At 39.7% G+C, this 12,611-nt stretch overlaps 1 protein-coding gene across 6 annotated transcripts in view; it reads right to left on the bottom strand.

Annotated features, from left to right (window-relative positions):
* The window catches only part of mipol1 (mirror-image polydactyly 1), a 78,014-nt gene that overhangs the window by 23,385 nt on the left and 42,018 nt on the right, over window positions 1–12,611 (bottom strand). For 4 of the 6 annotated variants that reach the window (XR_016488923.1, XM_021573945.3, XM_021573946.3 and 1 more), the window contains 2 exons: window positions 4,818–4,851; window positions 4,228–4,398 (listed from right to left, as the gene is read on the bottom strand). Coding sequence is in view for 3 of the 6 variants with exons in the window: in XM_021573945.3 (XP_021429620.2) it covers window positions 4,228–4,398; window positions 4,818–4,851 (205 nt within the window). In the remaining 3 variants the exon portion in view is untranslated. The remainder of the gene's footprint in view (window positions 1–4,227; window positions 4,399–4,817; window positions 4,852–12,611) is intronic. The other 2 variants (XR_016488924.1, XR_016488925.1) reach the window with 1 other exon arrangement.

The following is a 12,611-nucleotide window of genomic DNA, read 5'->3' as shown; positions in this document are numbered from 1 at the left end:
ACACATGGAGGACGGAGCAGACACGGATTACCTAGCATTACATATGTTCAGCGCATAATGCCTGAAAACACACGTGCATCACACGGTCAATCAAATCAGAGGCTCGTACCTCAATTACACATCATCGACGCTGGGAAAATATGTGGATCTGGCAATGAAAGGCGACCAATCAGAACATAGCAAAACGTCAGCGCTCAGTTTTTAACATGTACACTAGTCCACCAAGGAACAATATTCACTAATGCATTAAGTAACCATACTGCCAGGTACCTAACAAATCAATAACCTTTGTTTTGCAGCATTCACTTTATAGAGAGAAAATAAGAAGAGGGAAGGGGGGGGGGGGGGGGGGGGGTATAGGACAGAATAGATGTGTTCCTGTTCCTCCTCCCTCCCTTCACTTATCCAGCTTTTCATATTCCAGCAGGCTGGTGGGTGTAGCGGCCCTCTGGTAGTCGCAGTGGGCTAATCCCTTCGAGATGAAGAGAGGGATAGGAAGAGCAGCAGGGGACGCAGAAATCCTTCAGGATAGAGTGTGGAGACCATCCCCGCCTCACAGGGATTAGGAACAGGCATTTGTAACCTACTTTTAAAATTGCTCCAAAGATTATTTTTTTTGCCCTCCGCAAAAAGCAGGGGCAATATTCTTTCCAGGAGATGTGAATGTGATGTTAGCCCGGGGTTTTGTGGAGATATGGTTGTAGTCTAGGGTTGAGCTCGGCTGGTTGCTCCCACTCAGCCTTGTGTTAAAGTCAGAGGCATTAAGAAGACTGGCGACATCTGCCTCATTGACAACCTCAAAACTTGAGTCAACCTCAAATTCATTGACTGACCCCTATGAACTTGAATCATTGCATTGGTCAGCTGATTACTAGCTTATAAAATGTGTGAGCACTGCTGTAAATGTGTACAAATCTGGAGAATCAACACATTTCGAAAATCAGATTTAGGCTCTCATTTTTTGAAGAACTTCTCTGGAGCGAAAAACTTGATCGCACCAGCTAGTATTTTGAACAAAGGGAAGTCCCCCCAAAGTCCACATACAGTCTTTGATTTAGGCATTGTAAAAAAAAGCCTCATAAAATGGCTTGAACACCTGGGACAACATAATTAACAGAGGTGGATGAGAGAGGAGAGAAGAGACTGAACCAATGATGAGAAATGAGCAGGAGAGGACAGGAGTGTCCTTTTCATAGAAATAGAATGAGGCTGCCAGTTCACCAATTAAGCCAGCATTGACTTGAAAAGGGACGCCTGTTCTATTCATTCTAGTTCTGTGGTTCTTCTGTTACTGAGTCTGAGAACACAGTGAAACAATACTGAAACCATATTCTAATTTTATGACTGAAACGTATAACAGTAGCTAAGTTGTACCAATACAGCTAACCTGGCATTACTAGAAAAGTTACTAGAAATACCTGTTTATTACACATCCCATTGACTAAAATGGACCCATTAGAGATCCTGTTTAAACTGAATCAGCATATCATACAGCCCTATAAACCAATATGCCTTCTTCACAGAGAGAGAGAGAGTCTACAGGCACATGAAACTAGACTAGCTTTAGACCAGTCGGAAGTGTTGCTCCGGAGCAGCGTGACCTCCATGAATCTGTTCAGTCTACATATAGGCGAGTCACAAATGGTCCCCGATTCCCTATATCAAGGACTACTTTTGACCAGAGCCCTATGGGCCCTAGTCAAAAGTACTGCACTACAGTATATAGGAAAATAGGGCGGCATTTAGAACGCAGCCATAGTGGAGTTGCGGAGGCCTTTCTTCTCCATACGTCTGATGCCTGCCTTTTAATGCCCCGGCGTCGGGCTGAACGGGACAGAGATCCATGAAGCTCACCCACAGGGAGGGAAGCAGAAAGGAAGCATCCCAATCATAATATGCCTGGTAAATCCAGGCTACAGAGAAAAATGTCAAACTCCAGCTAGAAACAGTTCGCAGCTCTGTCTGCGACCACCCACCCAGATGAATGCATGACCGTGTGACTCCCTGCACAGTAGTGTCCTGCTGAAAACTCTGAGCTATGATTGACATTCTTACCACACCTTCCTAAAGAGGAGCGAGTGTCTGACATGGTGATTTTTGCTAGATAGATGGATGTATGGACGGACACATTTTTTAAGGAAGTCCGGCTTTCAGCTTCCTCTCGGAAGTTGGAATAGTAGAAGGCACAAGGTGCAATTTCTAAAATGGGTAGTGCATCATCAGTTCCTCTTGTCATGTTAGTCATTGCATACCGTAGAGAGCTATTTATAACTCGTCAGAAATGTCCAGATCAACTAGCCTATGTCGTCAAATTTTAATTTGGTTGCAGTTTCTACTGCCAATTTTTTTTGTTGTAACGTTTGAGTCACTCAGATATCACATGAACACACAAAGGACATGGCAAAATGTGTCGAATTGCAGGACATGAGCTTTAAAACGGCTAAACGTTCTCTGCACCCTGTGGCAAAATGTGTAGAATTGCAGGACATACATAAACTGTCTACATACGACATTTTCTCTCAGCCAAGAAGAGGGGTGTGAACAGTGTGTGTCATGAACAGTGTTTGTGCCTATAGATATAGACGTGGTGCACACACCGGGGGTGCGGGAAGTTCCCCAATGGGGGCCTGAGTGAAAAAGTTTGGAACCCCTGCCCGAAATTATAATTTGGGGATTTCCCAATTGATATTTTGGTCAACAGTAATACTGTGGGGCTGTGACAGGTTCCTATTTTATTAACCCTTATTTACCAGGTAAGTTGACCGAGAACACATTCTCATTTACAGCAATGACCTGGGGAATAGTTACAGGGGAGAGGAGGGGGGATGAATGAGCCAATTGGAAGCTTTAATATATGGACTTGTTTTTCCACATTGGCACAAAACGGTGGCTTGTCTGCATAACTCTCCTCAAACAAACCCAGTTGTAAAACAGGACACTGAATCACTACATGAGAGGTCTAGTCTATATATCAACATCCCAGATATCCAAGCAAATACCGGGAATTTGAATGTTGAGGTATAATATCTGGATGTCAATATTTGTCAGGCTGCTTGTTTGTTTTTAAATCCTTGAAAATATCCAGGTAAGATGGATGTATCAAACATTTGAGTTTACACGACCATAACCTCCAATGTGAATCAAGTAGTTGGTTTTACTGAATCAAAACAGACAATGTCAGACACAACCCCTGCGTCTGTCTGAGGGGGGGAAGAGATTTCTTGCCTTGTGTACATGTGAACTAGTTAGGTGAGCCGTGTTTGCCTATGTGTGTCAGTGTGTATCGGCAAAATAGACTTCCAATCAAAGGGCATTTAAAAATGGAGAACATGGGGGAGATGCCAATAGTGCTGGGGATAGCAATTTATTACATTATTCAGAGGAGAGACACTGTGGTTAATTTTTGAAACATGTCTCTCTCCTCTATAACGACTGTGTGTGTGTGTGTGTGAGTGTGTGTGTGTGCGCGTAGTGTCGTTCAGACCCACCCTGGCCAGTGCTGTCTCTCTCTCCTCTATAACGATTGTGTGTGTGTGTGTGTGCGCGTGCGCGTAGTGTCGTTCAGACCCACCCTGGCCAGTGCCGTCTCTCTCTCCTCTATAACGACTGTGTGTGTGTGTGTGTGTGTGTGTGCGCGTAGTGTCGTTCAGACCCACCCTGGCCAGTGCTGTCTCTCTCTCCTCTATAACGATTGTGTGTGTGTGTGTGTGTGTGTGTGTGTGTAGTGTCGTTCAGACCCACCCTGGCCAGTGCTGTCTCTCCCTCCTCTATAACGACTGTGTGTGTGTGTGTGTGTGTGTGTGTGTGTGTGTAGTGTCGTTCAGACCCACCCTGGCCAGTGCTGTCTCTCTCTCCTCTATAACGACTGTGTGTGTGTGTGTGTGCATAGTGTCGTTCAGACCCACCCTGGCCAGTGCTGTCTCTCTCTCCTCTATAACGACTGTGTGTGTGTGTGTGTGTGTGCGTAGTGTCGTTCAGACCCACCCTGGCCAGTGCTGTCTCTCTCTCCTCTATAACGACTGTGTGTGTGTGTGTGTGTGCGTAGTGTCGTTCAGACCCACCCTGGCCAGTGCTGTCTCTCTCTCCTCTATAATGACTGTGTGTGTGTGTGTGTGTGTGTGTGTGTGTGTGTGTGTGCGTAGTGTCATTCAGACCCACCCTGGCCAGTGCTGTCTCTCTCTCCTCTATAACAACTGTGTGTGTGTGCGTAGTGTCGTTCAGACCCACCCTGGCCAGTGCTGTCTCTCTCTCCTCTATAACAGCATTCATCTCCTCTGCTGTAATCTTCCTCCTTCTCTCCCGGACCTTCTGCAGCCGGTCCACGATCACCCCCCCGCTCCGCTCAATCCCCAGCGCTGAATCTGCAGTGTTCACCCTGTTCAGCAGTTCCTCAAGGTCCTAACACACACGACACACACACACACACACATACAAACACACACACACACACACATCATTCCTAATTCAACAGCAGCAACTGACCAAAATAAAAAAAACATACAAAACAACAAAAATGTAATAAATATGCAGATGCTACAGGTGCAAAAATATCAGTTCTCAGACGTGGTGTATAGGTGTGTGCACATGTAGGATATATCTGAATTCGTGTTAAAAATGTCAAGCCTTCATAAGCCAATAATAACAATATATTTATAGTCATATGTTTTATTTAAGGAGATGTTAACAAAATATAATAACAATATCATAGTGTTGAAATGTGCTTAGCTGTCCTTAGTTTCCCCAAGACCTTTTTATTGAGGACATTCTGGTGAAAGAAAAAAAGTGAGCCCACATGAGTTCCTAAGGGGAGGGCTTACCGCGTCGCTTTCCTCAGGGTTAATATTCTCCAGGCTGAGCATAGGGGGAAGAGAGAGAGACAGAGAGAGAGAAAGGGGGAGAGAGGACAGAATGAGAGGGGGGAGAGAGAGAGAAGAGAGAGAGTTGTCTTTCCTTAGTGCGGCGAAATGAGATCACTTCCCAAATCTTCCTCACATCCAATAATTGCATTCTGTTCCGGAGGTTTTCAGAGTCGATGATCAGAACAAAAGACACCCCCCAACATATGAAAAGTGCCAGCAGACCCCAGCCATTATTCCTCCAGTAATGCCCTGTATATTCATGTTTACTGCTAATAATGACTACTGGGATCAATTGTTCATATGTGCTGAGATGAGGTGTTGAATCATTTGTAGGTGTGCAGTATTGAGCAGAGGAAGGACCACAGAGAAACGACTACTGTAATTACAGAGGTGTGCCAGGAGATTTATGGACCACCTCAAAGCACTCAGTACATTGTTCTTGCTAACAATCAAAAAGAAGAACAACTCCAGCACACTGGTCGTGGTAATCTTCATGCTTCTAACAAGTTTAAGGGATCTTATTTAACCACATTTTTGGTCTCAATCTACCTTCATTAGAGTGTTTTTCTAGATAACAACCAGACATAAACCAGTTTACCAAGGGGACACAACGATAAAATGATATTGCTTGTTAAATGTTTTAGTTTTTTTAATAAATTGAGACTGAAGCGATTTTACAACAACATTGTATTCATCAAAATACAATCCAAAACAACACTCATATAGCATATCAATAACACCAGCTTTCCTCTGGCTTCAATCAGGACGGGACATGGCTCTTTTACAGCCCAGTTTAAACGTTTACCTGTCGACGCACCTCTCCCGGTATGCATCCCAGGCACCCCATTCCCATTATAGTACACTGCAATTGAAAAGGGCCTCAGCGTTTTACTGAAACAGTGGCGGGGAGTACGCATGCAGGGACCAGAATGCTGATTGCACCTTTAAAAAGTGCCAATGTGATTTCCCCCAGGAGGCCAGTCAGTCGATCCTCTCCTCTCATGGAAAAAAAACAAAAATTCTTCAGCTCATTTACAAAGGCATTACACGGATCACCTCCCATTATAAAGGTACATACTCAATCATACTGGGCCCGCCACTGACCTGCCTGGAAAAATAAAGGTTTAGAACCTGCTTTTCCATATTCCAGCTAAGATAATGGGATTGTGCTTGGCTATCAATTACCTTTTCTTTCTAAGAGGAAGGCTGGGAGATGCCGTTGAAGAGATGTTGTTCTAATTAGATTGCCAGGCTATTTGGCATAATACTAGGCTGAAAGCGCTTCATGCCAACCAATAAGTCCAGCCAATTTAAATCATTTGAATCATTCCAATAAAAGGCCATATCAAATAAATGTGATTTGAGATAAAAAATTGTGTTTGACAAATGTTTTGAGAGTAAACAACGCATTGCATATATAAAAAAACAACAACAATGGGATTTATGCAAGTGGATCTCACACCAACCAGCACACCAACCCAGGCTTATTTAAATATAGATTTGCTTCCGACAGAAAGTTATATATTCCCTTAAGTAGAAATGTAATTACTTCTAAACTGCACCAGCTAATATTGCCTGCCCGCCTCCAGTCTTTCCTAGTGGACAATGCAGCTTTAATTTGAAAGGTCCTGGACCTTAAGAACATACCCCACCCCAGTCGAACAACCACCTAAACAAAACAAAAAGATCACATTAATTAGCCCTCTCAGACAGGCTGGTAAAGATCTGCTGGTCTGAAGGACTTGATTGATTTCCTATACAGTGCAACTCTTGACTGACAACCTCGCACGGAGGGCGAGGGGACTCTTATGAAATGTCACACCCCTCCGATATATTCCCAAACCAGTCGATATTGCATTTTTCTCCACCCCCCCCCCCCACTTGTTTTGCACCGCCATTCCATTCACCTTGTCGACTAGCCTGAAGAACGAAGCGGAGTTCGCCTAAGCAATGGCAAGTAAACAGACTGACCCATTATAGCTGTCAGTAAACCCTCCGTCCCCACTTCCATAGAAGAGGAAAATGGGGAAGTGAGGAAATAACAAAGAGTTTAGCAGAGAGAGAGAGAACAAATGTAATGCTTTTTCACTATTATCTCATAGACTGCTTTCTCCTATTTATTTCCCAACTTGTCTCTGTACTACTGGTGTTGTCAAGGACAGTGAGAGCAGAGGGAGGGAAATAGGTGTCTTCCTGTAATTGATCAGAGTGATCCTGTGTGGTAGGGTTGGGGGTCAACAACACCACTTCCATTTATTCATTTCAGAAAATCAATTGAAATTCAAATGTTCCTTGAAATGTAAGTTTGAATTGACTGAATTCAATTGGATTGTGACAGAGAAGAGGCGGGAGAGGTGAGTTAGTTAAGCAGAATGGGTCAATATGCCAGGGATGAGAAAATGAGGAAACTTTAATTTCTGTTTATTTCCTGAATTGTCACAAAATTCAATCTTGAATTGCTCCGTGACGTGTTGTAGTTTACTATGTTGTGGTTTACTATGTTGTGGTGTGTTGTGGTTTACTATGTTGTAGTTTACTATGTTGTGGTTTACTATGTTGTGGTTTACTATGTTGTGGTGTGTTGTGGTTTACTATGTTGTGGTTTACTATGTTGTGGTGTGTTGTGGTTTACTATGTTGTAGTTTACTATGTTGTGATGTGTTGTGGTTTACTATGTTGTAGTTTACTATGTTGTGGTGTGTTGTGGTTTACTATGTTGTGGTTTACTATGTTGTGGTTTACTATGTTGTAGTTTACTATGTTGTGGTGTGTTGTGGTTTACTATGTTGTGGTTTACTATGTTGTGGTTTACTATGTTGTAGTTTACTATGTTGTGGTGTGTTGTGGTTTACTATGTTGTGGTTTACTATGTTGTGGTGTGTTGTGGTTTACTATGTTGTGGTTTACTATGTTGTGGTTTACTATGTTGTAGTTTACTATGTTGTGGTGTGTTGTGGTTTACTATGTTGTAGTTTACTATGTTGTAGTTTACTATGTTGTGGTGTGTTGTGGTTTATTATGTTGTAGTTTACTATGTTGTGATGTGTTGTAGTTTACTATGTTGTAGTTTACTATGTTGTAGTTTACTATGTTGTGGTGTGTTGTGGTTTACTATGTTGTAGTTTACTATGTTGTGATGTGTTGTAGTTTACTATGTTGTAGTTTACTATATTGTAGTTTACTATGTTGTAGTTTACTATGTTGTGGTGTGTTGTGGTTTACTATGTTGTGGTAAACTATGTTGTGGTTTACTTTGTTGTGGTGTGTTGTGGTTTACTATGTTGTAGTTTACTATGTTGTGGTGTGTTGTGGTTTACTATGTTGTGGTTTAATATGTTGTGATGTGTTGTAGTTTACTATGTTGTAGTTTACTATGTTGTAGTTTACTATGTTGTGGTTTACTATGTTGTAGTTTACTATGTTGTGGTTTACTATGTTGTAGTTTACTATGTTGTGGTGTGTTGTGGTTTACTATGTTGTGGTTTAATATGTTGTGATGTGTTGTAGTTTACTATGTTGTAGTTTACTATGTTGTAGTTTACTATGTTGTGGTTTACTATGTTGTAGTTTACTATGTTGTAGTTTACTATGTTGTAGTTTACTATGTTGTGGTGTACTATGTTGTGGTTTACTATGTTGTAGTTTACTATGTTGTGGTGTGTTGTGGTTTACTATGTTGTGGTTTACTATGTTGTGGTTAACTATGTTGTGGTGTGTTGTGGTTTACTATGTTGTAGTTTACTATGTTGTGGTGTGTTGTGGTTTACTATGTTGTGGTTTACTATGTTGTGGTTTACTATGTTGTAGTTTACTATGTTGTGGTGTGTTGTGGTTTACTATGTTGTGGTTTACTATGTTGTGGTTTACTATGTTGTGGTTTACTATGTTGTAGTTTACTATGTTGTGGTGTGTTGTGGTTTACTATGATGTAGTTTACTATGTTGTAGTTTACTATGTTGTGGTTTACTATGTTGTGGTTTACTATGTTGTGGTTTACTATGTTGTAGTTTACTATGTTGTGGTTTACTATGTTGTGGTTTACTATGTTGTGGTTTACTATGTTGTAGTTTACTATGTTGTAGTTTACTATGTTGTAGTTTACTATGTTGTAGTTTACTATGTTGTGGTTTACTATGTTGTGGTTTACTATGTTGTGGTTTACTATGTTGTAGTTTACTATGTTGTGGTTTACTATGTTGTGGTTTACTATGTTGTGGTTAACTATGTTGTGGTGTGTTGTAGTTTACTATGTTGTGGTGTGTTGTGGTTTACTATGTTGTGGTTTACTATGTTGTGGTTAACTATGTTGTGGTGTGTTGTGGTTTACTATGTTGTAGTTTACTATGTTGTGGTGTGTTGTGGTTTACTATGTTGTAGTTTACTATGTTGTAGTTTACTATGTTGTGGTGTGTTGTGGTTTACTATGTTGTGGTTTACTATGTTGTGGTTTACTATGTTGTAGTTTACTATGTTGTGGTGTGTTGTAGTTTACTATGTTGTGGTTTACTATGTTGTGGTTTACTATGTTGTAGTTTACTATGTTGTGGTTTACTATGTTGTGGTGTGTTGTAGTTTACTATGTTGTAGTTTACTATGTTGTGGTGTGTTGTAGTTTACTATGTTGTAGTTTACTATGTTGTGGTGTGTTGTAGTTTACTATGTTGTGGTTTACTATGTTGTAGTTTATTATGTTGTGGTGTGTTGTAGTTTACTATGTTGTGGTTTACTATGTTGTGGTTTACTATGTTGTGGTTTACTATGTTGTGGTTTACTATGTTGTAGTTTACTATGTTGTAGTTTACTATGTTGTGGTGTGTTGTGGTTTACTATGTTGTGGTTTACTATGTTGTGGTTAACTATGTTGTGGTGTGTTGTGGTTTACTATGTTGTAGTTTACTATGTTGTAGTTTACTATGTTGTGGTGTGTTGTGGTTTACTATGTTGTGGTTTACTATGTTGTGGTGTGTTGTGGTTTACTATGTTGTAGTTTACTATGTTGTGATGTGTTGTGGTTTACTATGTTGTGGTTTACTATGTTGTAGTTTACTATGTTGTGGTGTGTTGTGGTTTACTATGTTGTAGTTTACTATGTTGTGGTTTACTATGTTGTGGTTTACTATGTTGTGGTTTACTATGTTGTAGTTTACTATGTTGTAGTTTACTATGTTGTAGTTTACTATGTTGTAGTTTACTATGTTGTGGTTTACTATGTTGTGGTTTACTATGTTGTGGTTTACTATGTTGTAGTTTACTATGTTGTGGTTTACTATGTTGTGGTTTACTATGTTGTGGTTAACTATGTTGTGGTGTGTTGTAGTTTACTATGTTGTGGTGTGTTGTGGTTTACTATGTTGTGGTTTACTATGTTGTGGTTAACTATGTTGTGGTGTGTTGTGGTTTACTATGTTGTAGTTTACTATGTTGTGGTGTGTTGTGGTTTACTATGTTGTAGTTTACTATGTTGTAGTTTACTATGTTGTGGTGTGTTGTGGTTTACTATGTTGTGGTTTACTATGTTGTGGTTTACTATGTTGTAGTTTACTATGTTGTGGTGTGTTGTAGTTTACTATGTTGTGGTTTACTATGTTGTGGTTTACTATGTTGTAGTTTACTATGTTGTGGTTTACTATGTTGTGGTGTGTTGTAGTTTACTATGTTGTAGTTTACTATGTTGTGGTGTGTTGTAGTTTACTATGTTGTAGTTTACTATGTTGTGGTGTGTTGTAGTTTACTATGTTGTGGTTTACTATGTTGTAGTTTATTATGTTGTGGTGTGTTGTAGTTTACTATGTTGTGGTTTACTATGTTGTGGTTTACTATGTTGTGGTTTACTATGTTGTGGTTTACTATGTTGTAGTTTACTATGTTGTAGTTTACTATGTTGTGGTGTGTTGTGGTTTACTATGTTGTGGTTTACTATGTTGTGGTTAACTATGTTGTGGTGTGTTGTGGTTTACTATGTTGTAGTTTACTATGTTGTAGTTTACTATGTTGTGGTGTGTTGTGGTTTACTATGTTGTGGTTTACTATGTTGTGGTGTGTTGTGGTTTACTATGTTGTAGTTTACTATGTTGTGATGTGTTGTGGTTTACTATGTTGTGGTTTACTATGTTGTAGTTTACTATGTTGTGGTGTGTTGTGGTTTACTATGTTGTGGTTTACTATGTTGTGGTGTGTTGTGGTTTACTATGTTGTAGTTTACTATGTTGTGATGTGTTGTGGTTTACTATGTTGTGGTTTACTATGTTGTAGTTTACTATGTTGTGGTGTGTTGTGGTTTACTATGTTGTGGTTTACTATGTTGTGGTGTGTTGTGGTTTACTATGTTGTGATGTGTTGTAGTTTACTATGTTGTGGTTTACTATGTTGTGGTTTACTATGTTGTGGTGTGTTGTGGTTTACTATGTTGTAGTTTACTATGTTGTGGTGTGTTGTGGTTTACTATGTTGTGGTGTGTTGTGGTTTACTATGTTGTGATGTGTTGTAGTTTACTATGTTGTGGTTTACTATGTTGTGGTTTACTATGTTGTGGTGTGTTGTGGTTTACTATGTTGTAGTTTACTATGTTGTGGTGTGTTGTGGTTTACTATGTTGTAGTTTACTATGTTGTGGTGTGTTGTGGTTTACTATGTTGTGATGTGTTGTGGTTTACTATGTTGTGGTGTGTTGTGGTTTACTATGTTGTGGTAAACTATGTTGTGGTTTACTATGTTGTGGTGTGTTGTGGTTTACTATGTTGTGGTTTACTATGTTGTGGTTTACTATGTTGTAGTTTACTATGTTGTGGTGTGTTGTGGTTTACTATGTTGTGATGTGTTGTGGTTTACTATGTTGTGATGTGTTGTGGTTTACTATGTTGTGGTGTGTTGTGGTTTACTATGTTGTAGTTTACTATGTTGTGGTGTGTTGTGGTTTACTATGTGGTGGTAAACTATGTTGTGGTTTACTATGTTGTGGTTTACTATGTTGTGGTGTGTTGTGGTTTACTATGTTGTGGTTTACTATGTTGTGGTTTACTATGTTGTGGTAAACTATGTTGTGGTTTACTATGTTGTGATGTGTTGTGGTTTACTATGTTGTGGTTTACTATGTTGTGGTTTAATATGTTGTGGTGTGTTGTAGTTTACTATGTTGTGGTTTACTATGTTGTGGTTTACTATGTTGTGGTTTACTATGTTGTGGTTTACTATGTTGTGGTTTACTATGTTGTGGTAAACTATGTTGTGGTTTACTATGTTGTGGTTTACTATGTTGTGATGTGTTGTGGTTTACTATGTTGTGGTTTACTATGTTGTGGTGTGTTGTGGTTTACTATGTTGTGGTTTACTATGTTGTGGTGTGTTGTGGTTTACTATGTTGTGATGTGTTGTAGTTTACTATGTTGTGGTTTACTATGTTGTGATGTGTTGTGGTTTACTATGTTGTGGTGTGTTGTGGTTTACTATGTTGTGGTTTACTATGTTGTGGTGTGTTGTGGTTTACTATGTTGTGATGTGTTGATGTTTACTATGTTGTGGTGTGTTGTGGTTTACTATGTTGTGATGTGTTGTAGTTTACTATGTTGTGGTTTACTATGTTGTGATGTGTTGTGGTTTACTATGTTCTGGTGTGTTGTGGTTTACTATGTTGTGGTTTACTATGTTGTGGTGTGTTGTGGTTTACTATGTTGTGATGTGTTGTGGTTTACAATGTTGTAGTTTACTATGTTGTGATGTGTTGTGGTTTACTATGTTGTAGTTTACTATGTTGTGG

This window comes from Oncorhynchus mykiss, chromosome 19, assembly GCF_057628025.1.
Source record: "Oncorhynchus mykiss isolate SJ-2025 chromosome 19, ASM5762802v1, whole genome shotgun sequence".
NCBI lineage: Eukaryota > Metazoa > Chordata > Actinopteri > Salmoniformes > Salmonidae > Oncorhynchus > Oncorhynchus mykiss.
Note: the sequence above shows the minus strand (reverse complement) of the source record. Positions and strands in the feature narration are given on the sequence as shown.